We start from the raw sequence: 23,723 nt of genomic DNA, 5'->3' as shown, positions 1-23,723 counted from the left end.
CATTGACTTGATTTTAATAGCTTAAATTTCTTATAATAAATAAGAAGTTATAATTTAAATGTAATTCAATGACTTAATAAATTTATTAGTTTATATAATGTTTTTCCATACTTTAAAACAACTAAAATTCTTACAGTTTAGAAAATTAGTGTTAAAATTCAAAGAGAAAATTTATGTAAAACGCTGCTTTCATATATATAGATATATAAATAACTTTATATTATCTAATGTTCCGTTAAAAATACTTTATGCAAGTTATAAATTGGATAAATAAAATTATATTTTAAAGAGATAAAAATGAAAGTAGTGAAAAAATATAGTTGTTAGGAATAATTGGAAATATTGGTATTTTTATATATATTTTTGTCTCTAGTTTTTTTTATTTGAATAGAGCAATATTCCCTTATGCTGTCATAAATTGATGATTTTGGTAGTCATCTTTTGTTAATTTAAAGAATATAAAGCAAGTTGATGTCAGACTAAAATGATTTATAATATAAATATTAAAAAGATGAATTTCTTACGTAAAATATAGAATTTATAATCAAAGTATAGTGCTAGAAATATCAATACATTTGGAGTCTATTCAAAAGAAAAAGTATGGAAGTATATAATAAATTATCCATTTCTTTTATATACAATAAAACAAATAAAGAGTATTTACTTTTCTAAAGCCAAAGCCCATTGATTAATTGGGGTGTTCATGGAGCCCCACAAAACAGAATAATCTGGTCCGAAAATTCATGGGTTGGGCTCAGGTGTATAAATTATAAATAAACCGACCCGCAGGGATGCACATATAAAGAGTACAAACGCAAACGGCAAGTTGATATGAGACGGGTTGCCATAAGACGGTTAAAGTTTCCAGGTTTGGGGTGGGAAATAGAAATACGAAAACAAGAGTCTTACAGTAAGTTGAGAGATCCAAAGACGTTAGGGTTTACTTTTGAGGTGCCTCTTCTCTGTCCTAGCTTGTTTGCAGCGTTCAAATATTTGGTTATTCTTTCGTTGGATTTGATCTGAATCTCTTAGCTATTATTCCTTGCTTTCACATGTATATCTTTTGTTTGATTATTTGTACCACCTTGCAAATGCAATGTTTTTCTTACGTTGAATGCTGGCCTTTTGGGAGTGTATGCTCGCTTTCTATCTGAATCTGACCATCTTTCTTCGGTTTTATCTTGTTCCTTCTCAAGTTAGTTGTACAGATATGCTAAACTTTCTTTGTCAATTTCCATGTCTCTTCCCTTTTTTTCCTTGGGTTTATTCTTTTCCCGTGGTTCGAGGGATGATGTAAGCCTCTGCATGTCTAATATAATTTCTGCTCATTGCCTTCACTACCGTGGCTGTTGAAGAGACGGGTATCGGCATCGGGTATGATGCTTTTGCCATTGTTTTTTTCTCTCGATTAGCGGAGGGAATGGTTTCAATACTACATTTCCCTGCACGTGTCTCATCTATTTGTTGTGGATCTGATATTTGATTTATATCTTTGCAGGTCTGGCTGGAAAAAGTCCCAGAAAATGTACTTCACCTTTTAAAAAAGTCTCTGTGGCTTGCACCTCAGACCATTGCCGGGATGCATTCACTGACAGAGTTGCCGTTGGATGGTCTTGAATCTATTTATACTGGAGCCAGCTAACTACCAAATGAATGGTATTTTGTGGCCTAGCTCGTCATTCATGCCAGTCTCAGCTGCTTCCAAAGGCATTTGCCTCATCTTGACGCAGTTGTCACTTTGTAGAGATCGCTTTGGTCTGTGCTCCATTTGTTATCTAATGTCGGAATTACGTTCGTGGATACATTAATTTAATTTTGTTTCACTCGATGTTCATTTTTGTTGTCTTGGTTTTGAATATTTTATACAGCAAATCCTATTAGAAGTCTGTATCTTTTTCTTTTCAGCCAAAATCAGTATCTACAGAAATTTTAAGCACAAAAATACGAAACACGGGTATGATATTTTATACAACAATTGATCATTGTGCGCCAATCCTATGATGCTGTTTTACACGTGACAGGAGCTGTTATCTTGCAAGTAGTTTAATCATTGAATTTTGAGATCTGTTTTACTGGAGAAACAAATTTCATAATATTGTTCCTTAAGCTTGGATATAATATACCCATTTTATCTTTTATCGATCAAAATGCACGAACAATTTCCGAAATCACAAACGGGTCTGTGAAGGTTAATGACATGATTTTGCAATTAGAACAAATATTCACCCTAAGAATCTGCCTATGTTATTAGTGAGGTGCAGAATCAACCATTAGTCCCTAAGCGTATAAGGATTTGGGGCGTTTCAGAGTCTGTTATGGTGATGAAGGAAGGGTGCTAAGCCAACTCAGTAATCGCTGATGACAAGTAGAGGTTTCCCAACAACTCGCATGCTACGTGTCGCTTCCCTCGCATTTCTATATCCTCCGCTCTGACAAAAGCATTTGCATTTCCTTAATTTATGTCTTTAAAACTTTCATAATTGGGTATATCAATAATAAGTTTCACACTCTTCCCTATCTCGAATCAAATGCAAACACAGAAACCAAAATCTTACTGCTCTGCCTTTTACGCACTGTAAGTTATTTTGCATTTCATTCATATATAACCTGCTCTGAAGCTTTATCGATCCTTTCACAAATGTACTCGTATATATGTTTTCCAGGCTAAGAATCTCTGGCCTTTTTGATGTAATTTTGATTTAGTAGTTGTTTTAGGATTGTGTCAAATAGTATTTGTACTTTGGCGATGAACACGGGCTGTAATATTGGCATATTTCAGGATAGGATAAACTACTCCTGTTTAGGATTATTATCCCCTGCATTAGGATACGATCAAATACCTTTCCTGTTTAGAATCGGAAAAGCTCTACATAGGCAAATCTTTAAGAGAAACCTCTTCAGCTGAACGGGGAAGTTGCACAGAACCACTGCTTCCTTCCAAGGAGCCCCTGGGATTCAAATGCCGCATACTGCCTGGCAACAGCTTAGATGGACAGTTGATGTCGTTCCTTGTATCTGTGTAGCCTTTTTATATTGTAATATCATCTCTCTAACCTTGTCATGCTTTGCTGCCTATTAGTCTCCAGGCATGAAATATTTTATTACCTGAGTGAGAACCTATCTTTGCAGATGGCCGATTCATGCAACAAGCTAAAGACACTACTTGGATATATTAATTGGAAAGCAGTATTTGCACCTTCAACTACAGGAGTGGTATGAGTTTATCTCCTTCATCATGTACACCTTTTAGTAAATATTCTTGATCCATTTAGTTTGGCTGTCAAACAATATGGAAATTAGTATCGGCAAATCATGTATAGTGACTGACTGCATTATGTGTAGTATCGGATCACAGGAACAATAAACTGATTTTGGTAAGACTCATGACCTGATGCTGCCATTGTAGTTTGCCTAAACTACGCACTTATTCACTGTACAGATTGTTGGATTTATAATTGGATTCATCCTTACATCCGGAAGATAATGATCAGTCCTGATGCTCCTCTTCATGTAATTCAAGACACTGCTTCCTTGATAGGGTATTGTATCTAAACAAAAGCTTAATTGAGCTCTAAATGTACTTGCTATGGTTTTAGCGGCTTTCTTAGAAGGGCAAAAAAGCATTAGTATTAGTTTTCCTAGTTCAATGGTACAAGAATTGATCATTCTTCTTCACGCTAAGGTCCTTATTTTATCTATTTTGACTTACAGAGAAGGATCCATCCCAACACTCATCCTCATCTTAGGGGGGAACCTTCTAAAAGGTATTTGAAATGAATGATTTGTTTCTTTCAACAAACAGAATGCGTCCATACATAATCTGGCTGGCTGTTATCTATTTTTGTGGTAAGAAGTTGATGACTGGGTCGGGTCTTGATCACATATCCTAGGTTTGCAAGGTTCAAGACTGCAGAAGTTGATAACTTTTGGCATCATAGTTGTTTGCTATATCATCGTTATAGGCATATTCATTGTTAAAGGAGAGCTCTACATCTTTGTTTTATTCCTCCTGATCCTTTATATCAATTTGTTCTTCTGCTTCAGTTTGCGGTTCCACCCGCTATGAATGTAGGTATTATTATTATTAGGGAAAAGGCTCAAATATGCCCATAACGTATAACCACTGGTGCAGATTGACCCTTCAAGTTTTCTTTAGTCAGTTGCATACAATATCTCGTCAAACGGAGTTTTTAAGCCTCTCTTTAGAATGGAGCTGAAGATCGTTAAGTTCAAATTATATATCCGTTGGTAGGACTCACATGTAAGGAAACAACTTCATAAAGAAGTGGGACACGTTTGCTAGCCAACTTTTCTTTCTGATATAAAAAATATTTAATGGTGGATGGAAGTTATTGCTGTAAAGAATCCCAACAACCAAATTGATCGATTGAAGCTTATTTTTTCTAACCCTAAGAAATACAGAAATTACCACTCAACCATATAGCAATGAATTGAGTTACGGCTGGGTTTGCAAGTTGGAGTTAACATCTATATTAAAGCGAAACATGTGGGTCTCATTGTTTTATTCTGTTTTGAAATGTAATTGTTTTTTAATATTATATGTTGAGTTGTCCCTTTCGAAATAGTGGTCCTCATGTAGTGTAAAGTGAGTCAACGATTGCTTTAGCATTGTTTATTACTTGAGCCAATCCTGGAAAATTATTTTAAAGTTTTTATTTTATTTTATGCAGAATATCTGGTGTTGTGAATTTGAGATTTAACTATGATGATAGATGGCAATTGCATCCAAAAATTGATTATCGAGATGGTGATATTGATATATTTTATGATTTTGATTCTGACTTCCTCTGTTATGAACATATTAACGATATATATAGGAATTTTCTTGGGTATGCAAATGTGGAATGCATTTTTGTACTTGAACTTGGAAAAGACATGGAAGATAGATTGTATTTAGTTGAAGATGATGAGGGAATTAGGCGAGTTTTGAATTATATTAGCAAATACAATTGGGTAGGAGAAATAGATTTCTATGTTGATAACTCCCAATATTTTGAACCAAATATTCTGGGAATTGAATGGAATGTTGATATGGATGCATCTGCTGCAGACATTAATAATGAAATGCCTATACAGAGTAGCTATTTCAATCCAAATAATAGAGCTGATGGAAGTCAACCCGAGTCTATTGTTACTGAAGAACCTGTTAATAGTTCTGGACCTACAGGCTATATTAGCAATGGGGAAGAGGATTGTGAAGATGATAGTGCAAACATAAATGAAAATGATGGAAGTCAAGAATCTAGTGATGAGGAAACTGATCCTGAACAGTCTGCACCTAGAGAGAGGGTCAGATATGATGAAGGTGATGGGTAAAGCCATTTCATGCTTGGAATGACCTTTGCTAATGCTAATGAAGCTAGACAAGCAATAGCAAACTATGGAGTAGCTCTAGGTGTTAAGCTAAAAATCAATTCAAATGAGCCATTTAGACTTAGGGTTAAATGTATAAATGAGGAAAGCTGCCCTTTTGTGCTTTTCATTTCAAAAGATGGCGAAAACCCTGGATTAGCAGTAAAAAGACTAATACCTAAGCATATGTGCTTTAGGGATTTCTCACTCCTTAATGCTACTGCTAGGTTTTTAGCCAACTATTTCAAGGGTAGGAAATGGAAACTGATCCTCAAATTCCAATACCATGTGAAAGAGACTTCAGAAGAAGCAAAGAGAAAAGGGATGCATCATCCATTACAAGGACAATTAAATTCACTGGAGATGACTCAGAAGTTACATTTGCTACTAACCTGCCATTTGAACCTCCAGGACTGCAATGGAGAAGAGGAGTTACAATTACCTCTTTACAACTGCAAGCTCAAAAAGAGCAACTAATAGGCAGACAGAAGAAGAAAGGCAAGATAGTTAGTGATGCTACTACAACAGACTAATAGTTTACCAATAGTTGACTGGAGCACATTTTCTATACTTTTTTTGCTACTTCGGTGTTTTGTATCTTAGAACAAGTAATCTTCTTTGAGTATTCTGTTGCTACTTTGGTGTTTTGTGCCATAGAGCTTGCATTTTTTAAAATTTTGTTGCTACTTTGGTGTTTTATGCCTTAGAGCAACATTTAGCTGCAGTAACAGGGGATGCCAATAACTTTTGTATATTATTGCTACTTTGCTGTTATTTGCTTGTGAGCAAGTGGTATTGATACTTTAACTCAATATTGACTGCAGTATACCAATGTTATTACTTTTTGGTCATTGGTTATGATTATCAATGTCGTTTAGCAAATCTTTTCCATTTACAATAATTCATTTCAGTGTATAGCCAATGTAAAGATAGAGAAAAAGAAAGAAAAAAAGATGAAAGGGAAGAAATGAAAGATATTGGCAGTACTTTTACCAATCAAGTGTCATAATTTCATTTTATCAAATCATTAACAAAATTATACAAAAAAAAGGAACATTGTGCCACCAAATCCCTATAAACAATCCAAGCTAATAATGCAATTAACAAGACAACTCTTCAAATCTTCAATTTCTATTTCTTTGCTAGATTTCAAATTCCTCAGCTCAGTTCACATCTTTTCCATTTCAGTTTGCAAATCAACTCTGTAAATCTTCAATCTCTTTCATTTCTTCCATTTCATTATTTTTTTATCTCCACACTTTCGACTTTTACACCACTTTTCGATATTTACACAATCTTCGACGTCCAGAATTTCAACCTTCACAGAACCTTCGACGATTATAACTTTTGGCATTCGCAAAACCTTCGACATTCACAGAACCTTAGTATCATTGCTTCTTGTGGTTGTTGATGATGGTGATATCGACATTAATTGGAATCAATTGGTTAATTTAGAGTTGCTTAATTTCCATGAAAAGGAAAGTGATGAAAGAGAAGGGGAGATGTTGATGGATTTCCGTTGGATTATAGGTCCTACTATTTGCCACCTCACTTCCATTTAATGGAAGTTTTAGCGATCTTCAGCTCCGTTCTAAAGAGGGGCTTAAAAACTTCGTTTGACGAGATATTGTGTGTAAGTGGCTAAAAAAAAACTTGAAGGGCCACTCTGCACCGGTGGTTATACATTATGGACAATATTTGAGCCTTTTTCCTTATTATTATTGCAATGATTCATTATTTTATTAGCATCTTGTTCAAATTGGCAGGTGTCATCACTCAGTTATTCAGAGCAGGTGAGACTAAATGCTCTGTAATCATGCTCTGGTCCTATTCCTTGGTTTCATTCTCACCAGCTCTCTAGTCAATTTTCTTCATGTGGCTAGTAGCCTAGTCCTGGCTGAAGCTTGACCTGAATGATTATTGTAACAAGATAATATCTTTTTGAAGACACAATAAATTCATCAATTGGTTTATGTTCATGGATTCATCAATTGGGTAGAATTGTCATTGCACATAGTAATTAAAATAAAACTCACAAGTGTACAAAGTGGAATTAGCACACCGTAATGCCACTGAACTTAAATTGTGAAGTGAACCATCTATCCTAATACGAAACATAACGTTGCTAAAATATTAGTTTCATTACAGAATTTGCCTTTCCATTTCCGGTTCTGAGCCATAAGAAAAACGCCCACATTTGGCATCCAACCATATTTGGCAAAGAGTAAGATAAGGAATGGAATTACAGAACAGAATGATGTCATCGAGCTTAAATTGCAAAGTAACCAACCATCCTAATCTACATAACATCACTGAACTATGCTCGAGGGAAGCAGACATATTTTTCAAAACAGAATTTCCATCGCTGGTCCTGAAACAAGACTGCCAACACTTGGCATTGCTACCATAACTGTGCTTCTTCAAAGAATTGCCTTGTTCAGATCATCAAAGTAAGGATGCTCCATAGCTTTCTTTGCTGAGATGCGCTTTGAGGGTTCGTACTGCAACATTTGCTGTATGATATTTGAATTATATGTCACAATATGCGTTGGTAGAAATATTTTGAAAAAATAATGGCCACATAATAAAGATTCACTGCACAAGAACTTACAGCCAGTAGATCCAATCCATCTTTATCCAAATTAGGGACAGCAGAGGACAAACTCTGAGGACTCCACTGAGGATACTCATGCCAGTTGACTAGTTTGCTTACTCCTGGCCACAACTTCTCATTTGGAGTACCTAACAACCTGCATCAAGGTTTCGACAAGAATAAAGAGAGGGCCAATCGCAAAGCAAGCAAGAGATGGTCATCACATGAAAGGGCAACAGAAACTGAACCTGAAAATATGCAGAAGCTGCTGCAGTTCAGAATCTCCAGGAAACAGTGCTTGCTTTGTGACCAGCTCAGCTAGAAGATAGGCAAAAGGAAACGCACCATTTAGCAACTGAATGGGCATATTGAAAAGTAAAACAAGTTGAAGAGGGAATGAAGTGTATACCAAATATGCAGCCAACAGACCACATGTCAACTGCAGTTGAGTAATGGGTAGATCCCAAAAGGACTTCAGGAGCTCGGTACCACAAGGTCAATATCTGAAACAAGAATCACATCCAATTCACTCGGCAATTACCTCATGCTATGAGAATGTGCATGACAAAGGAATAGTAAAAAGGCATGCATTACCTCGTGAGTATACTTTTTGATAGGAAGAGTAAATGCCCGAGCCAATCCAAGATCTGCAATCTTAAGCATCATTGTCTTTCTGTCCATCAAGAGGTTGTGAGGCTTAAGGTCCCTGGGAGAGAGAAAAGAATCAAAGAGAAAAGATCAGTAATAGATGTATCCACTATGTTACTAGTAGAATCTTATGAAAGACTGATAAAAAACGGAGTTTGAAACAACAAAATATAAATAAAAAAAATAAAATAAAAGAACCTGTGTAAGATTCCATGGCCGTGGCAAAAAGCAACCCCCTTGCATAGTTGGTACATCAAGCTCTGCATAAGGGTCAAGCATACACTTGTGAGTGATCCAGAAACAAAGAAATATCAATCAATCACATAACGGTAGGAATGCTTATTTTACCTTGACAGATTTGACAGGAATATTTTCACCAGTTTGGCGGAAACTGCGGATAAATTTCTTGAGATCAGTGTCCATGTACTCAAAAACCAGGTACAGTACTGTCTTCCCTTCTTTATTCTGGCCTTGTTTGACATCCATCAATCTGTCGATTATGAACAAACACAAAACAAGAAAACTCGTATATGAATCAATGATGGACGAAAACTAGACCTAGCAGTTTACCATCAATAAAGACCTCATACGAACTCAGTTTAAAGGGGGAGAACTAGTAAATAGGATCGGCGACAATCATAAGCGTCCAAAGAGCATAAAATGCTGTTACAACTATGTATTTAATAATCAACAGTCTTCCTATTGTGTCGGCACTCACAGAACAATTATCTGGTTCGCAGACAGATTGAAGTAAATGATACAAGATTTAACCTCAAATCCTAGATGGAAGAATCTGGAAACGCATACTGAAAAAAATTCCCCAAAACAAACTAGGAACCCTAAAATGACAAATTGAAATCACGATTAACACCAAATTTGCTCAAATTTAAAGAAAATAGTACCTGACGACGTGAGGATCCCTAGAAAGCATACGCAAGATAGAGATCTCGCGGAGAGTAGTGGGAGGGACACCTTCATCGTCTTCGTGGAGACGAGTCTTTTTGAGAGCGACGATCTTCCCTGTTTCCCTCTCTCTCGCTCTGTATACCTTCCCGTATGTTCCCTCTCCTACTTTCTCTAGTTTCTCAAATGCCTCCATTACTGACATCGTTGTTGTTGCTGCTCTCTCCATTTTTCTTCTCTCTCTTCTCTCTCTTTCTCTCTCTTTCTCTCCCTCTCTCTCTCTCTCTCTCTCTTTCTCTCTCTCTCCCTATTTCTCTAACACACTCGCTGGCTTAAAAATGCATACAAAGGGAAATGGTGAATCTGTATAATAATAATGTTTGTTCTTGCCCGTTGCCTAACGGATACCTAATAATTCGAAATTCAAACTCCGGCTTTTTTTTCCCGAAAATACCCCTGGGGCGTCTCAACCTTCAGAATTTGCATTCAGGCCCATTATCAACTTGAAGCTTCAGGCCCAACTTCTTCCGCGAAGAATACAAAGTATGCATATATCAGCATCAAATGCTGAGCCATGGCCACTGCTATCAATCTACACCACTTCCACTTCCACTTCCAAGCAAATTTTCAAGTTCTTTTCGGTTATTGTAAGAAAGAGAGCATATGCTGAGTTACTGGGCCCGAAAGACATGTATCCATAAGTCCAGAAAAAAAAAAAAAAAACCATAACTGAGAAAACATGGAAGTTAAACCATAGAATTTCTTCTTCTACTACTATTCTTATATCAAATAACTGTTACATAGTTAGGACCCAGCATAGGTTACATTATAAACCGTCCTATACAAGGAATTCAAAAATATATCCCCTTTCTGGCAACAGATCATAAAAGATGGTCGAATGCAAATGGCAGCAAGGCTGTTAATGGTTTACCCATCCACCTGCCCTTCCACTTTATCCATACATGACTTATATATGAAAAACACGGAGACAATATCGAGTTTCAGTTCAATCTTTCAGATTGAACCTCACATTTTGAATTTTCACAAATATCTTTAACTTCTGCTCCTCCATATCTTTCAGTACAGCTAATAATTTTGATCGATATGCTTCACATCGTTGACTTGCACACTCCAATTCAGCAGTCAATTCTTGAATTTTCTTGTCGTGATCCTACAAAAATCAACGAGACAATAGCTTTAAGTCTAAATTTAGACAGGGGGGTTGCATAAATAATAAACAAAGATAACAGTTAATCGCTGCATGCCCACAGCCCCAAGATTCAGAAGATGACAAGTGATTTTGTCCATCATTAACAGCCGAAAATGTATTTGTCAAGTTCTATATAATTGCGGGCCGTTTTGTGACAATTGACAAGCAAATAGAGCCGTAAATCACAAATTCACTACTTTTATCTCCTAGGTCAAAATTCAGTAATGCCATATATATCACTTACAAATGATTACCATATCATTTAACAAGCAGCTAACTAATGTCTAATACTCCTCATAGGAAGGTAATCGGTTCCATAAGATTCCTGTAAGTTTTCCCGTCATAAGTTGCCAAATGTGTTTATAGAACATTGCAGCAAGAAGCACTACACTGACTTTCACTGCTAAGTGCTTATGCCTGATGCAGAAATTATTTATTAACAATCATTGGAAGCATGTACCAGATAAGCGCCCATTTTGCAATTTCTTAAGAATTATAGTCTGTCTTTTAGGACAAAATCCACTATAGATATACAGCTTTAACCACCATAATTGCATCTTTCTTAGAGCTTTTTCTAGATACATTTCCTGAAAATACATCCAAGGCAGAATCCATATGCATGCAGTTCCTTATTAAAATGACATGTCTAACTTCTGATAGAACAATCTATAGCAACTGCAAGTTATGCATCCATAATTTAGAATCTGATTCCCACATCCTTAGCATATTTAAACAGATAATAATCATCAATTCTTGTGTTAGATGCAAAACAAGATTGAAGAAGAGACTAGATCGCTCAGAGCATCATATGCAATATACAGCAGTCAATCTAAGAGAAATTTCTGTATAGGTAAGAACTTACCAGACAGGATAGCTGCAGCTGCTGACTACCATTAACTAGAGTGCTCTGTACAGGTATAGGACTGTGCTTCTTTGCAGCAGCAACCTTCTTTGTGGCCTCCTGAAGAGCATTCATTGCTACATTATAAATATGTACTGATTCTGTTCCTTCTTCTACGTATTTCATGGCTTCTCGAGTCAGATTGTCGCAGCGAGCCGGAAAGGAATCTTGAGAATGAGTAACCATCCCAAGATTGTGTTCATCCAATACAACCTGACTTTTGGCATTTCTTGACCACCGCTTCAAGATATAGTACGGTGGAAGTGTAAGAACATTGGTTACCCTAAAAACTGCTAATATATGCCTACAAATAATACCTGAAAACTCAAACATTTGGCAACTACAACTGGCTTTCTTTTCGAACACATGGAACCTAATGAAGTGTGCTTTATGGTCTTCCCCAAACTTTGCCACCCGATATGTAATTGCTGATCCCATGTCATCAATTACAGTTGCGGGATAAGCAAGCGTGTCTACTAATTCTTCTTGGAATTTCATAAATATCTTCCTTGTATAAAGGTTTGCTGCCTGTTTTTCCATAGGAGATGGAGTCTTTAAAATTGGAGGAATATTCATTGTATCATAATCTGCCTTTACTTCCTTCTCCAAGCGAGTTGCAATTGCTTTTTCATACTGCTTAATCAGCGCTTGAATATTAGTAGATGCATTTATATACCCATCAAAGTAAGAATTTATACTATCACTTCCTTGCATTATGGACATCTCACCAAAGAATGTATCCCGGAGATAAACTGGCACCCATTTGTGGCGAGCATTGTACATTGACTGAAGCCATTCACTATCCCCAAGTTCATACCTTTGAATGAGTGACTCCCAACATGACTCAAACTCATCAATTGTATCTGTCATGTTGATGCACCTTTGAAACTCCACCTCAAAAGTAGGGTGTGAGTGATATACATCATACAGTCTGTCCTGGGCCTCCCTAAAAATGTTCCACTTACAAAACCGGTGGCGGGTTCCAGGAAACACTTGTGAAACTGCTGCCCGGATGATTCTGTCTTGGTCTGTCGTGATTGATATGGGATGGTGACCTGACATTGCAGCAAGCCAAGTCTCAAATAGCCAAACAAATGAGGACTCCGACTCATTCAGCAGTAATGCACAACCAAACAGCACTGGCTGTCCATGATGATTCCACCCAGTAAAAGGTGCAAAAGGGACTCTGTAGCGGTTTGTTCTATATGTGGTGTCAAACGTGATAGTGTCTCCAAAGTAATTGTAATTCGTTCTTGCATTTGCATCTGCCCAAAAAATGTTTCCAGCCAAGTTGTCAAACTCACCTTGGACAGCAAAGAAAAAGCCAGGATCCTCAGCCTGCATTTGTCTCAAATAGTCAAAAACAACTTGACCTCCATTACCAAGCGTTCTCTGCCTACTACTACTCATATAATTCTGGCAATCGACTTTGGTAAAACCAACATTATTAATTCCACCAGATTCCTTAATCAGCACAGACATAACTCCACTTGGCCCCATCCCAGCTGCCTGAAGAGTATCAATGAGACTCCGTGCAGGACCAGAAACATGCCTATGAGAGCGAAGGCAATGCACCTTATCAGGAGGCACAAGTTCATGATTATGTTCTTTAATCAGTTTAGTAACAGCCCATTTTCCAGAAGTGAGTTTCTTAACAGTCATTTGAGCTTTACAACCAACTCTAGTGATGGTGCGTTGTCTTTTAGACCTATTGTCATTGCCCTTGCGACGAAAACCCTCACGAGAACACACAATTTGACGGCAAATGATAGAGCCATCACGACGAGAACGCTGGTAGACGCTGACTCTAGTACTAAAACCAATACGGCGGGCATACGAATTGTAAAAAATGCGGGCGGATTGTTCAGAATCAAATTCCATACTCTCGTAGGGCTCCAAATTAAGATCACCATCAGAAGTTGAGAAATGAGGAGCTTCTGTAAGGTCGTGGTTATCGTTATATTGGACATCAAAATCATGTGGGTGTTCTAGGCCAAGATGGAGGTCATCTTCACGGCCACAACCGCCAATGTCATCAAACTCGATCACATTGAGAGACTCGATATCCATGAGTGATAATAGTTTTTCTGAATGTAATATCACATTATTAGAATTTCGAAATGGAATCTATTGAACTTGAGGACAAAAAAGTTTAAGTGGAAGTAGAAGAAGAAAGAGTATGAAAAGAAACAGAAACTGACCGAAGGAGGGAAATTAGGAACAGTAGAGAGAATTGTAGAGCTCCACCAGGATCTATACAAGGTAAGTCCTTGCAATCTGTCATTCAGAGACACTGTTTTTATTGTCACAGGAAGAGAAAGAGGGGAAGAGGAGGGAATTCTGGGAGTTTGATTGAGGGTTTTCAGTTTGGGGGAGATTTTTTTGGGTGTTACAGAGATAGATGGAAGCTTCACTTGACTATGTTTCGTACTTCAGCACCAGCAATCATTCCATGCCTCGCAGTGCACCATATTTATCCTGCTCTAAAATTGAACGCTTTGTTTTTCTTTAAATTTAACGGAAGACTCTGTGTTTGCAAGGGATACATTAAAATATTAAGATAATATTTAAAATCTACAAAACCTCTAAATTTTATAAGAATTTACTTTAATTTATAAGAGTATAAAAAGTTTTTTATTGTTTTCTAAGATAACAGTTTTTCTTGATTATAAAATTTATATATTTTAATTAATTTCAAATTTTTTTCTTAAAGTTGTTAATTTTATAAAATTAGCCACATACTAATAAGAATTAAGAAAAACTAATATATAAGAAAATATGAAGATTTTATATTTTTATAAATTATAATATTTTCATGATTTTAAAAAGTTTTATTATTCTCATTAAATTATAAATTATTTTATATGTTGTTTATTTATATGAAAACAACTTATTTTAATCTATAAAATAAAAATATTGTCGTTTTGGCTAGAAATCATTTTTTTTGTTGTTTAGCAACTTTTTGTAAGATTATTTGATTTAGGTAAGATCATGTATATCTTTATAAAATTTTAATTTTTCTTGATATATTTAAAGTTTATGTTATTGATAATTTAATTTAATTATCAGTTTATTATGTCAAAGATTAAAATATGATTAAATAATTACGTTATAAATAATTTTTATTTACAGTAATAGATGTAAGATTAAAAAATTTATATATATATATATTATATGTATTAATTTTTAAAATTTAAAATTCTTTTGATATATATATTTAACTTTTAATATATAAGATTTTTATTTTTTTATATATATATTTACTTTTGATACATATAATTCAAACTTATATAAAATTTTATAATTTTTTAATTAATTTATTGATTTATAAGTTACATTCCTAATAAGACACCGACTTTAATATTAAAAAATAATATATTATTTATATTTTAATATTATATTAACTAATAATTGATTTTTAATAAAATAATAATACTAATACTATCTTAAAAAATAACATATTTATTATATTTTAATATTATATTAATTAATATAGATTAATTTCGTAATTAGATAATATCTCTAATTCTAAAATGATATCTTAAATTATTTTTTGAATATTATATTTAATAATAAAACATCCTTTAATAATGTAATAAATTCTAGTTCTAAAGAATAATAATACTAATATAATTGATATATTAATTTATATAATATTATAATTAATTAGTAATTAATTTTATATTATTACATTAATAATTTTTTTAAAAAAATTATGAACATGTAAAATAATTAACTTGTTATTATTTTTTAATATTTTATAAATTAGTATTAAATTGAATTTAGAAAGAATTTTCTTTAAAAAAACAATAAATACATAGATAAGATAAAAAAATGAGAATTATCAACCCGAAATGCTAGGAAATGAGCTCTTAGAAGCCATTTTGCCATTTATCAACGTCATCCAGGAGGGCAGGGCCGCCTCTGGTTCTTTAAAATCTTTATTAAAAAGTAAACCACTGGTATAATTTTAATTTTATGAAATCAAGATCTAAACTTCATAATTCTTTTTCCCTTATTTCATTCGCTCCAACTCCAAGTCAATGATTGTTCAGAAAAAGGAAAAACTCCAAGTCAACGAGGTTGTTTCTTGCGGCAAGGAAATTGGCAAGTGGAGTCCACGCGGTTTGCCTGTTTTCTGAAATGCGATGATATCAGTTTCTAGCTATTCTTCATCTGGTGTAACTTGGAAAAGTTGTTCTTGATTCATCGTACTGTAAATTCGGAGGGGATGGAGAAGGAAAGACAGAAATGCTGGCTGGAAAATGGAAGCAAGTTACTGGAGGAGAGGATAGCGTTTGGTAACGGTGGAGGGAATCCTATAAAGACCTTCTCGGCCGACAAACTTCACGAAGCCATTGAAGATTTCAGGAAAAAGCATCCACTCAATTCCATAATAGACTTCACATGGTGCAAAGGAATAATGGATGGTCGCCTTCTTTTAATAAAGAAGTATTTCAAGAGTTGTAAAGAAGCTTATCAGGACATTGTGATTACATCTCACATGAGCACCCACAACAATGTTCTCAAGCTCTTAGGCTGCTGTTTGGAGCTTCCTGGTCCAGCTCTAGTTTATGAATATCCTGACAACAGGAGTCTAGATCACCTGATTTATGATGGATCACTGCCTTGGAAAACTAGATTGAAAATTGCCAAGGAAGTCGCAAGTGCAGTGGCCTATCTCCACACTGCATTTTCTAAGCGCATCGTCCATAGAGATGTTAAACCTGAGAATATCTTCTTGGACCACAACTTCGCAGCCAAATTATCTGATTTCTCACTTTGCATATCAATTCCTGAAGGGGAATCGCGTGTCAAAGATTGTAGTATAACGGGGACCTGGGGTTTTCTCGACCCTAACTACGTTTTGACGGAGTTCGTGACTGAAAAAACTGACGTCTTCAGCTTTGGAGTGTTCATGCTTGTCCTTTTAACTGAACAGCCGGCTTTTACTCGACATTATTCAGAAAATGGTGGCTCCGTGGTGGATCATGTGGAATACTTGGTTGAAAGGGATCGATTCGATGAAGTCCCAGGTCCCGGAATTTTGGAAAATGGGAGAACAGAAATTGAGCCACAACTTCGATCAGAATTGCAAGCTTTTACAGAACTCGCCTTGAGATGCACCCATCTTACAGGGGAAGATAGACCATCGATCCTTGAAGTGGCACAACAACTCCAGAAAATTTATAGTACGTCCATCGCTGATCCCTAATGCCTCGCTTACCTTGGTCCAACAGTTGCCAAATTCAATTTGCCGCATCATGACACTTTACTGTTCAATAATAATCCGAATGAAAGAACTGTTAGTTTTTGAAAGCACAATATTTTGAGACTCCTATAGTTCAAATAATAAATCTAAATAGACCATGATTTATGGTGATGGTCACAGCCAGCATCAGTGCTTTATATCAGTTGTCAAGCAACTTCGACAGTCCATTGCGTGAACTGTGAAAAATTGTAGCCCAACACTAGCTTAATTTATAGTTAACTGTCATTCTCTTGTTTCTTTGGAAAACCAAAAACCACAAGAAACCAAGCGAGTTCATCATTTCAAGTGCCAAGATAACTTGGGGCATTAACTCTGTTTCTTTTTTGGTGTTTTTTGTGAATACAACGCCACATTACACCCACACAGCACTTCTATAATATCAGCTAAGTATGAGGTGGTTATCTGCTAGCATAACAAAATCTCAACTCTGCAAAACTTGCAATATATAGTCCTCCGGTTATTTTCACACACAGAAGTAATTTAAAAAACAAAAATTAGTTGTTTTTCCAAATAAAATAGCAAAAGAAAAAAAAAGAGGCAAAATTCAGCTAATTGCCGCATCTAACTGATATGCACCTACAGTTCAAGATACAAATTAAGGAGACAATGTGCCCAAGGAATTCTCAAACTATGCAGCAGCACCAGGGAAGTTTGAGAAGAAGCATACTTTGTGTGTCTTAAAGAGGTTTCTGGCCATCTAGTGAAGTTGAAGACATTGTCAAGAGCACATCTGTCACAGAAGCCATGACACTCAAAGCAGCTTTCAGCACTTCCTGCGAACAACCTGGTTTCACAATAGTTCGTACCTGGAAAATTGACCAGTGAAAAATCATCAATAAAAGCAAATACATATGGAAAATTAAAGCACAACCATATAACAAAATGTAGAAAGGCTTGTTGCGTTTTAATAGGAACATTAAACAAATAGAACCAAAGCACTAATAAGATGGGCAAAGATGTAGGCTTTCTAGATGCAATAATATCCTAAAACATTGGCAGATGTAAAGGACACAGACAGAAAAACAGCTGACTAAATAAATAGAAACCTCCTAATTTCTCCTGTTCGGACCTTTTCTGATTTATGATAATGATTTGTGCTATGCAAATCACAGTGGTTCAAGGTATCTTGCTCCGATACCTTCATTATATGCTACATATCATGCAAAATGCTAATTAAAAAATTGAGAGGATATAGTAGCTAAAGGACCTTGTCAAGGTATTCCTGCAATTTCTTGATCCGGCCCATGTAATCCTGGTCTTCAACACAGAGAGTTATTGGCTTAGCATCAGCACCAGGACCTTCAAATTGAAGGGGACCTGGATTTCTGTATAGGTCATCCATTAAGAACTTCACCGCATTTAGTCTGAGAAGCCTGAAATCGAAATTATGAAGGAACCAGAAAATCAACGTGGGATTCAGGTACTTGGAAAACCAGGCAAAACTTATTTTTCATCCCACCATCACTAGAATTTTCTCAAGTTAAAAGAGAAAAGAGAAAAAGAAAAAACTTACTCATATGCTTTGCCTTTCAAATCAACAGCAGCTGGATGAATAGCAGGTTTTCCTATAGAAGTGGCACCTGGATTTTGAGCCCAACGCTTCACTGTCATCATTGCCTATGATTTCACAGGAGGCATTTTTAAAAGAAGTCAAGAATCTATATCAAAGCAAGCATTATCAAACAACCAGACCATACCATACCATATGCAATTTCCCACAAAAGAGAAAAAGAAAAGAGAAAAGAAAAAAGGAAATCCTTCATGAATGATTTGGAGGGTTAGAAGTAGATCAAAACTCAACTGCAATTGGAGCAGCACCACAGCGCCACTTGTTCACAGGATTCTTCAGGTTAGTTGCAGTTGCCATGTAACCATTCAGACCAGCTGCCAGAACATGGTAGCAGATGTGTCCAAGAACCTACAGAAAAGTTAACATACTAGCTAAGTAATGGGGTATTATTATGATTTAGAACGCCAAGACTTCATATATCAATCGCTTATAACATACATAAGCATAGTCACAATCAAATTTAGATGGCAGAGAACCCCGGGCCTGATAACCAAAAAAGTGGCAGATGGCATTAAATTTTTTCCCCTTGTATGTCCCTTCTTTCTGCAAAAACACCCAACATATCATGAATATATGATTTAATCAAGTAGAAGCTAACTGAATATAAAATTTGGCTGAAAATAAACATAGCCAGTTCTCTTTATCACATTTGACTTCCCATAGAATATGGCAAAGCGATAACAGAACGCAAGATCATGTTACAATATCAATGATGATAGAGCACAGATCTCAAGCAATCATTGGAAAGAATTTGCATTCACCTATTTTCCTCATGGAAGGAACACAACTTTATGTTAGGAATGAAGAGTTTCAATCCAATATACCAGCATTGCGCATGAACTTAAAATATCAACCAAGAACTGGGGAAGGTGGACATGAACAAAAATTTTAAAAAAATAGCACATCCATCAAAAATTTTCTTTGGTAGATGGAAATAAGCCAAAAGGGAGCACAGTGCTCAAGATATTAAACTTCTATTCAGCAAACAAAAATCTAGACTTTGCTTTATCCTCCATCTCTGTAGCTTCTCTTTCTTTAGCCTTCAAGGAGCTTTTTTCCATATAATGGACATTAAACAAACAATTTTGCATTCACAATCGAGAGAGACTAGCATAACAAACATGGCATAAGATGAAAATGGAGACTATCAAAGCTCACTGGTAAATAGAGAACAAAGCTCAACAACTTCCAAACGTACCAGCCGCTTGTTCATTTCTGCCTCCACAAGATGTGCAAGAAGTTTCTCTGTCTCAATCTGGGAAGGCAGAAGAAGCAGACAATATATCACTATATCAGGCATCCGTATTAGAAAATAAAGAAGGAAGCTTCCAATTCAGTAGGTATAACATGCTAGTTACCTGGGATAACTGGGCTGAGTCATCTGATTCAGGGTAAAGGAGCAGCTGTGACATTAAATATCAAAAATTTATATGGGTAAACATAGCCATATGTTTCTTGATAAATGTGAGATTAAATAACACATAACCATCTGGTACAAAATTAAGAGGGACAATACCTGTTTCTTGATAAATGGTGGCAAAAATTCAAACAAAGCAGATGCCCATGGCGAGAGTTGAGATGAAATGTTATTGGGGCTAACACCTTGTCGTAGCAAACCATGTATTTCCTGGAATTACAGAAACAATTAAAACTAATTCTGCACAGAAAAATAAGCTACTACTTATGTCATGGTATGCCTATAACATAAAGACAGTATTAAAAAAATTTAATAAAATGCCTATATTACCTTCAATAGAGCATACACTTCAGGAATGCTTTCAATAAGCCCCTCTGGCAGTAGAATGACCCCATGGTACTTGTCTAATACATTTGATTTCATTCAGATTATGAAATAGCAATTGTCGGCAAAATACATGAAGCAAGCTAAATTTTCCAAACCTTGTTCTGCTCTGGCTTGGACTGCATCACAAACTTGTTTTGTCAGGTCAAAAAGAGTAAGCTTTGATGCAGCTACCTCCTCACCGAGAATTACCTATGGAAAAGAATATTGGGAAGATTTAGATAACAGAAAAGACATAATATGCACAAGAATGCACCATAAACACCATAATAACTTCATAGACAAAAAGTTATCAAACATAGAATATACTGACCATATTTGGATGAGACTGAAGCGTGCATTCTAAAGCAACATGCGATGCCTTTCTCCCCATGAGCCGGATAAAATAGTAATACTGGAAAAATAGAGAACAGAGACATTTTGCAAAGTCATATTCATATTTTAAGAAAAAATTAAAAGAAAGGTGGAAAGTCAACTTGGGAAAAAAAAAAAAGAGGGAACAGCATCTAGTATTCCTTTATTTTTATATTTTCTTTGTGAGCCTTATTCGGCACAGTAGTAGTAATAGGTGGAGATATGTCAAACTATCCTACATTCTAGTTCGAATAGGGGAGATGTCTTAAACTATTATATGTTCCTCAAACTAACTTTTCTAATATGAAAAGAATGCATGCTGACTGAATTACTCTGGTCATTGATGAGATAGTGTTGAGTCGGACATAAAAAGTTAAGTTGTTACCTTCTCAGCAGAGAGTGCATCAGTGCAGACATTGCTAATGAGCTGAGAATTAACCTGCATATCAGAAAATTGAGAGTTTTATCTCAGGAGAAAAGGAGAGGAAAAAAAAGAGAGTAATAATAATCAAAATTGCATATGAGAAATGAGAAAGGAAAACACGTACTTTTGGTTGTAGAAAATGAGGAGAAAAGAGAGAGAATGAAAGAGGGAACAAATCAATCACAACAAAATACAGTTTTATTTAGCAGAAATTTTGAAGAGCATCTGGGGAATTCTGTGTTTTTTAATGCATTAGTAACATTATTCAAAAAAGGAATGTGCTTATCAAACCATAAACTAATGTACGTCTGCAAACATCATTGGCCAGTACCTTGCAAATTGTATCAAAACCAACATTTGTTTCTACAAATTGATTCTTGAGATCTCCATTTAATGTGACAGGAACACCAACCACCTGCAAAATCACATCCATTCAATTTACTAGGCAAAAGAAATATGCTCAAGTTGCACAAAGCACAATTATGAGAGAAGCATTAGAAATGCATAAGACATGATGCTATATATTATCAGTTCGAAAGACACACTACCTTGGTTGGGCACTTTGCCTCAGCAAAAGTTTCAGCAAGCTGAGCAGCATCTGTATTTGATGTAACTCCTATAAAAGAGAGAGAAGAAAATAATCCATATTTAGCATTTGAACCAAAAAATTCCTATGCACATTCTGTTGCAATTATTGAGAACAAATCTTACCTCCAATAATAACAAGGCCATCCAATTTCAAATTTTTGCACGTGGTTAAGGCAGCATGTACTTGCTCAGTCGTTCTTATTTGATCTTTAGTCCGTCCCAGCAAATCATAGCCCCCTTTGTCAAGCAGAATCAAATTACAAATTAGTTAAGTTGAATATCTATGCAAAACTGAAGATGTCTATTTGACAATCAGATTTTATTATATACCTTGATTCTTGTAGGTTGAGAGGATATCATCTGTGACTTCAAGAGTTTTCTGGGCAAATAATCCTTCAGAGCCACCTGTTGACACACAAAATCAATGCGAACACCAATCAGAAAACCTAACAGGCGTCACTGTTTCACCCAGATGCTAATGATGATCATTATGATGATTAAAAATAGATATATGCTACATATGTGTTCCCTGAGTTCAAGAAGAATAGTAATCAAGGACCTTCAACTTGAAGTAAATGAAAGTACTACACCTAGCCTAGCACCTAAAATATACCCTTTTACATGCCATGAGCAGTTCTTATAGGTCTCAAATTTTGTATTTCTCTTAGGAAAAGACAAGTTAAAATGCATAACCTAAAGAATCCTTTTCCTTTTCCTTCTTTTTTCCAACCTCAGCAATAGAAATTAAGAATAAAAAAGACTTGGGGACAATTGCAAAGAGAATAAAACAAACGTAAAAGAAAAATCAAAGCTTTCTTCAAAAGATGAGTGTATGTGCACCAAGAATATGTTGTAAAAGCTGAAAGAGATACTGTTGTTATGTACCTAAGAATCCAAGTAAAGTACTGTTAGGGTTGTGGATTTTGAGAGCATTATGAAGGCCCCATACGACATTGTGACCTCCAGGAGATTGTCTGCCACAAAATACAACTCCCACCCTGTAAAGGAGTACTGAATTAGCAAGGTCACTAAATTCTCAAGCACAAATTAACAATAACAGGGATTTATTTCCTCTGCTGCATGTAAATTGGCATGCAATATCTGAAAAATGACACTAGATGAAGTAAGGAAAACAATGATTAAATGCAGACACCTCATAGCTGGATGTTCACTTATGATATGAGCATCAGCAACTTTAGCAGTTGCCCTGAGAAAGTGAGCCAAAGGCTGACCATAAGTGTGAGGAAAGGATCGGCTTATGGTGTGTGCACCAGCTTCGTCTGCAGCTGTAGTACCATCACCAAGTTCTACCCTCACGGTAGTTCCCTGCACAATGCCATTGTTCAATTAACAATCTCAAAATTTAGCATTCATCAAAACTTATCAAATGGTTCAGAAGCAACAAACAAAAATAATCCAGAACAGTATTAGCAAGATCTACTGTACAAAGCAATCAACGGAATCTGCAAGTAAGTAGATCTAAGCAGCAGCAGGACCTAAGCAATGGTCCAAGTGCGCCGGAGATGATCCATTAACCGAAATATACGGACGATATAATCTCAACATCAAGAAATGAGAAAAAAAAAAAAAAGTAAAAGAGAAAACCAGTTTGATAGAATAGAAATCCCTATGAATAAAAACATGGAGTTGGTGAATAGAATAGAAGAAAGGAAATCAAAGTGAGTGAGAAAAAACCTGAAGGCAGGGAGGGAGCTCAGGCTGGTAAAGAGATCGGAGTTTTTGGAGGTCGGAGAGTTCTCTTGGGATGCCGAAATCGGAATCCATGACGGAGTTATTGGTGCGAGTTTGGTGAGGCGAGTGTAAAGAGTAGGTGGTAAGGACTGAGTGCTTCTGTTCTTCTCTCTGCAAAAGACCGTTTTTATAGGGGGGAAGTGGAAGTACAGAGGAAAAACAAAGGACTCGCGATAAAACCAGGCCAGGGGGACCAGTTTTGGTCAATTGCCTTCGAATTTTCGGTTTATTACGATAAAGCCACGCAAAATAGGTTACATAATTGCCCTGGCCTTTATTGGATCGATGATTTCTTTAAAGAGCAGAGGTCATATCATATATTATCAAATATTAT

The 23,723-nt window shown here is 35.8% G+C and overlaps 4 protein-coding genes and 1 pseudogene across 4 annotated transcripts; 2 read left to right on the top strand and 3 right to left on the bottom strand.

Moving 5' to 3' along the window:
* The first annotated feature begins 812 nt into the window (after positions 1-812).
* LOC107260946 lies at positions 813-6,255 on the top strand (annotated as a pseudogene).
* Positions 6,256-7,414: 1,159 nt separating this feature from the next.
* On the bottom strand, positions 7,415-9,878 carry LOC8273672 (cyclin-dependent kinase B2-2). The gene is made up of 8 exons (XM_002510690.4): positions 9,517-9,878; positions 8,963-9,104; positions 8,813-8,874; positions 8,561-8,672; positions 8,376-8,469; positions 8,215-8,284; positions 7,985-8,123; positions 7,415-7,886 (listed from the first exon to the last, which is right to left on the bottom strand). Exons 1-8 carry the CDS (start codon positions 9,744-9,746, stop codon positions 7,794-7,796), a joined length of 942 nt encoding a protein of 313 aa, XP_002510736.2. The 5' UTR covers positions 9,747-9,878; the 3' UTR covers positions 7,415-7,793.
* A 385-nt stretch (positions 9,879-10,263) lies between these two features.
* LOC107261536 (protein FAR1-RELATED SEQUENCE 5-like) lies at positions 10,264-14,092 on the bottom strand. The gene is made up of 3 exons (XM_015721570.3): positions 13,830-14,092; positions 11,590-13,715; positions 10,264-10,688 (listed from the first exon to the last, which is right to left on the bottom strand). The coding sequence occupies exons 2-3, from the start codon at positions 13,696-13,698 to the stop codon at positions 10,524-10,526; spliced, it is 2,274 nt and encodes a 757-aa protein (XP_015577056.2). The 5' UTR covers positions 13,699-13,715; positions 13,830-14,092; the 3' UTR covers positions 10,264-10,523.
* A 1,398-nt stretch (positions 14,093-15,490) lies between these two features.
* LOC8273673 (non-functional pseudokinase ZED1-like) lies at positions 15,491-17,037 on the top strand. The gene has a single exon (XM_015720729.3). The coding sequence runs from the start codon at positions 15,860-15,862 to the stop codon at positions 16,841-16,843; it is 984 nt and encodes a 327-aa protein (XP_015576215.2). The 5' UTR covers positions 15,491-15,859; the 3' UTR covers positions 16,844-17,037.
* A 279-nt stretch (positions 17,038-17,316) lies between these two features.
* Positions 17,317-23,548, bottom strand: LOC8273674 (pyrophosphate--fructose 6-phosphate 1-phosphotransferase subunit alpha). The gene is made up of 19 exons (XM_002510692.4): positions 23,333-23,548; positions 22,791-22,963; positions 22,523-22,635; positions 21,968-22,042; positions 21,761-21,874; positions 21,598-21,665; positions 21,381-21,464; positions 21,011-21,064; positions 20,585-20,665; positions 20,370-20,463; positions 20,218-20,291; positions 19,987-20,097; positions 19,829-19,873; positions 19,669-19,725; positions 18,909-19,013; positions 18,702-18,818; positions 18,414-18,517; positions 18,108-18,273; positions 17,317-17,706 (listed from the first exon to the last, which is right to left on the bottom strand). The coding sequence occupies exons 1-19, from the start codon at positions 23,420-23,422 to the stop codon at positions 17,578-17,580; spliced, it is 1,854 nt and encodes a 617-aa protein (XP_002510738.2). The 5' UTR covers positions 23,423-23,548; the 3' UTR covers positions 17,317-17,577.
* Positions 23,549-23,723: the final 175 nt, after the last annotated feature.

Source organism: Ricinus communis, chromosome 2 (assembly GCF_019578655.1).
Source record: "Ricinus communis isolate WT05 ecotype wild-type chromosome 2, ASM1957865v1, whole genome shotgun sequence".
Lineage (NCBI taxonomy): Eukaryota > Viridiplantae > Streptophyta > Magnoliopsida > Malpighiales > Euphorbiaceae > Ricinus > Ricinus communis.
Note: the sequence above shows the minus strand (reverse complement) of the source record. Positions and strands in the feature narration are given on the sequence as shown.

What these genes read in the sequence shown, in the direction of transcription:
- LOC8273672 (XM_002510690.4), bottom strand. Translation starts at nt 9,746, where the DNA reads ATGGAGAGAGCAGCAACAACAACGATGTCAGTAATGGAGGCATTTGAG. An exon ending in AGGGATCCTCACGTCGTCAG is followed by an intron (nt 9,105 to 9,516) that starts GTACTATTTTCT and finishes CATAATCGACAG; the next exon opens with ATTGATGGATGTCAAACAAG. An exon ending in GTCTGTTGGCTGCATATTTG is followed by an intron (nt 8,285 to 8,375) that starts GTATACACTTCA and finishes CCTATCTTCTAG; the next exon opens with CTGAGCTGGTCACAAAGCAA.
- LOC107261536 (XM_015721570.3), bottom strand. Translation starts at nt 13,698, where the DNA reads ATGGATATCGAGTCTCTCAATGTGATCGAGTTTGATGACATTGGCGGT. An exon ending in AGCTGCAGCTATCCTGTCTG is followed by an intron (nt 10,689 to 11,589) that starts GTAAGTTCTTAC and finishes TGATTTTTGTAG; the next exon opens with GATCACGACAAGAAAATTCA.
- LOC8273673 (XM_015720729.3), top strand. Translation starts at nt 15,860, where the DNA reads ATGGAGAAGGAAAGACAGAAATGCTGGCTGGAAAATGGAAGCAAGTTA.
- LOC8273674 (XM_002510692.4), bottom strand. Translation starts at nt 23,422, where the DNA reads ATGGATTCCGATTTCGGCATCCCAAGAGAACTCTCCGACCTCCAAAAA. An exon ending in AGTGAACATCCAGCTATGAG is followed by an intron (nt 22,636 to 22,790) that starts GTGTCTGCATTT and finishes ACTCCTTTACAG; the next exon opens with GGTGGGAGTTGTATTTTGTG. An exon ending in TGGCCTTGTTATTATTGGAG is followed by an intron (nt 21,666 to 21,760) that starts GTAAGATTTGTT and finishes TCTCTTTTATAG; the next exon opens with GAGTTACATCAAATACAGAT.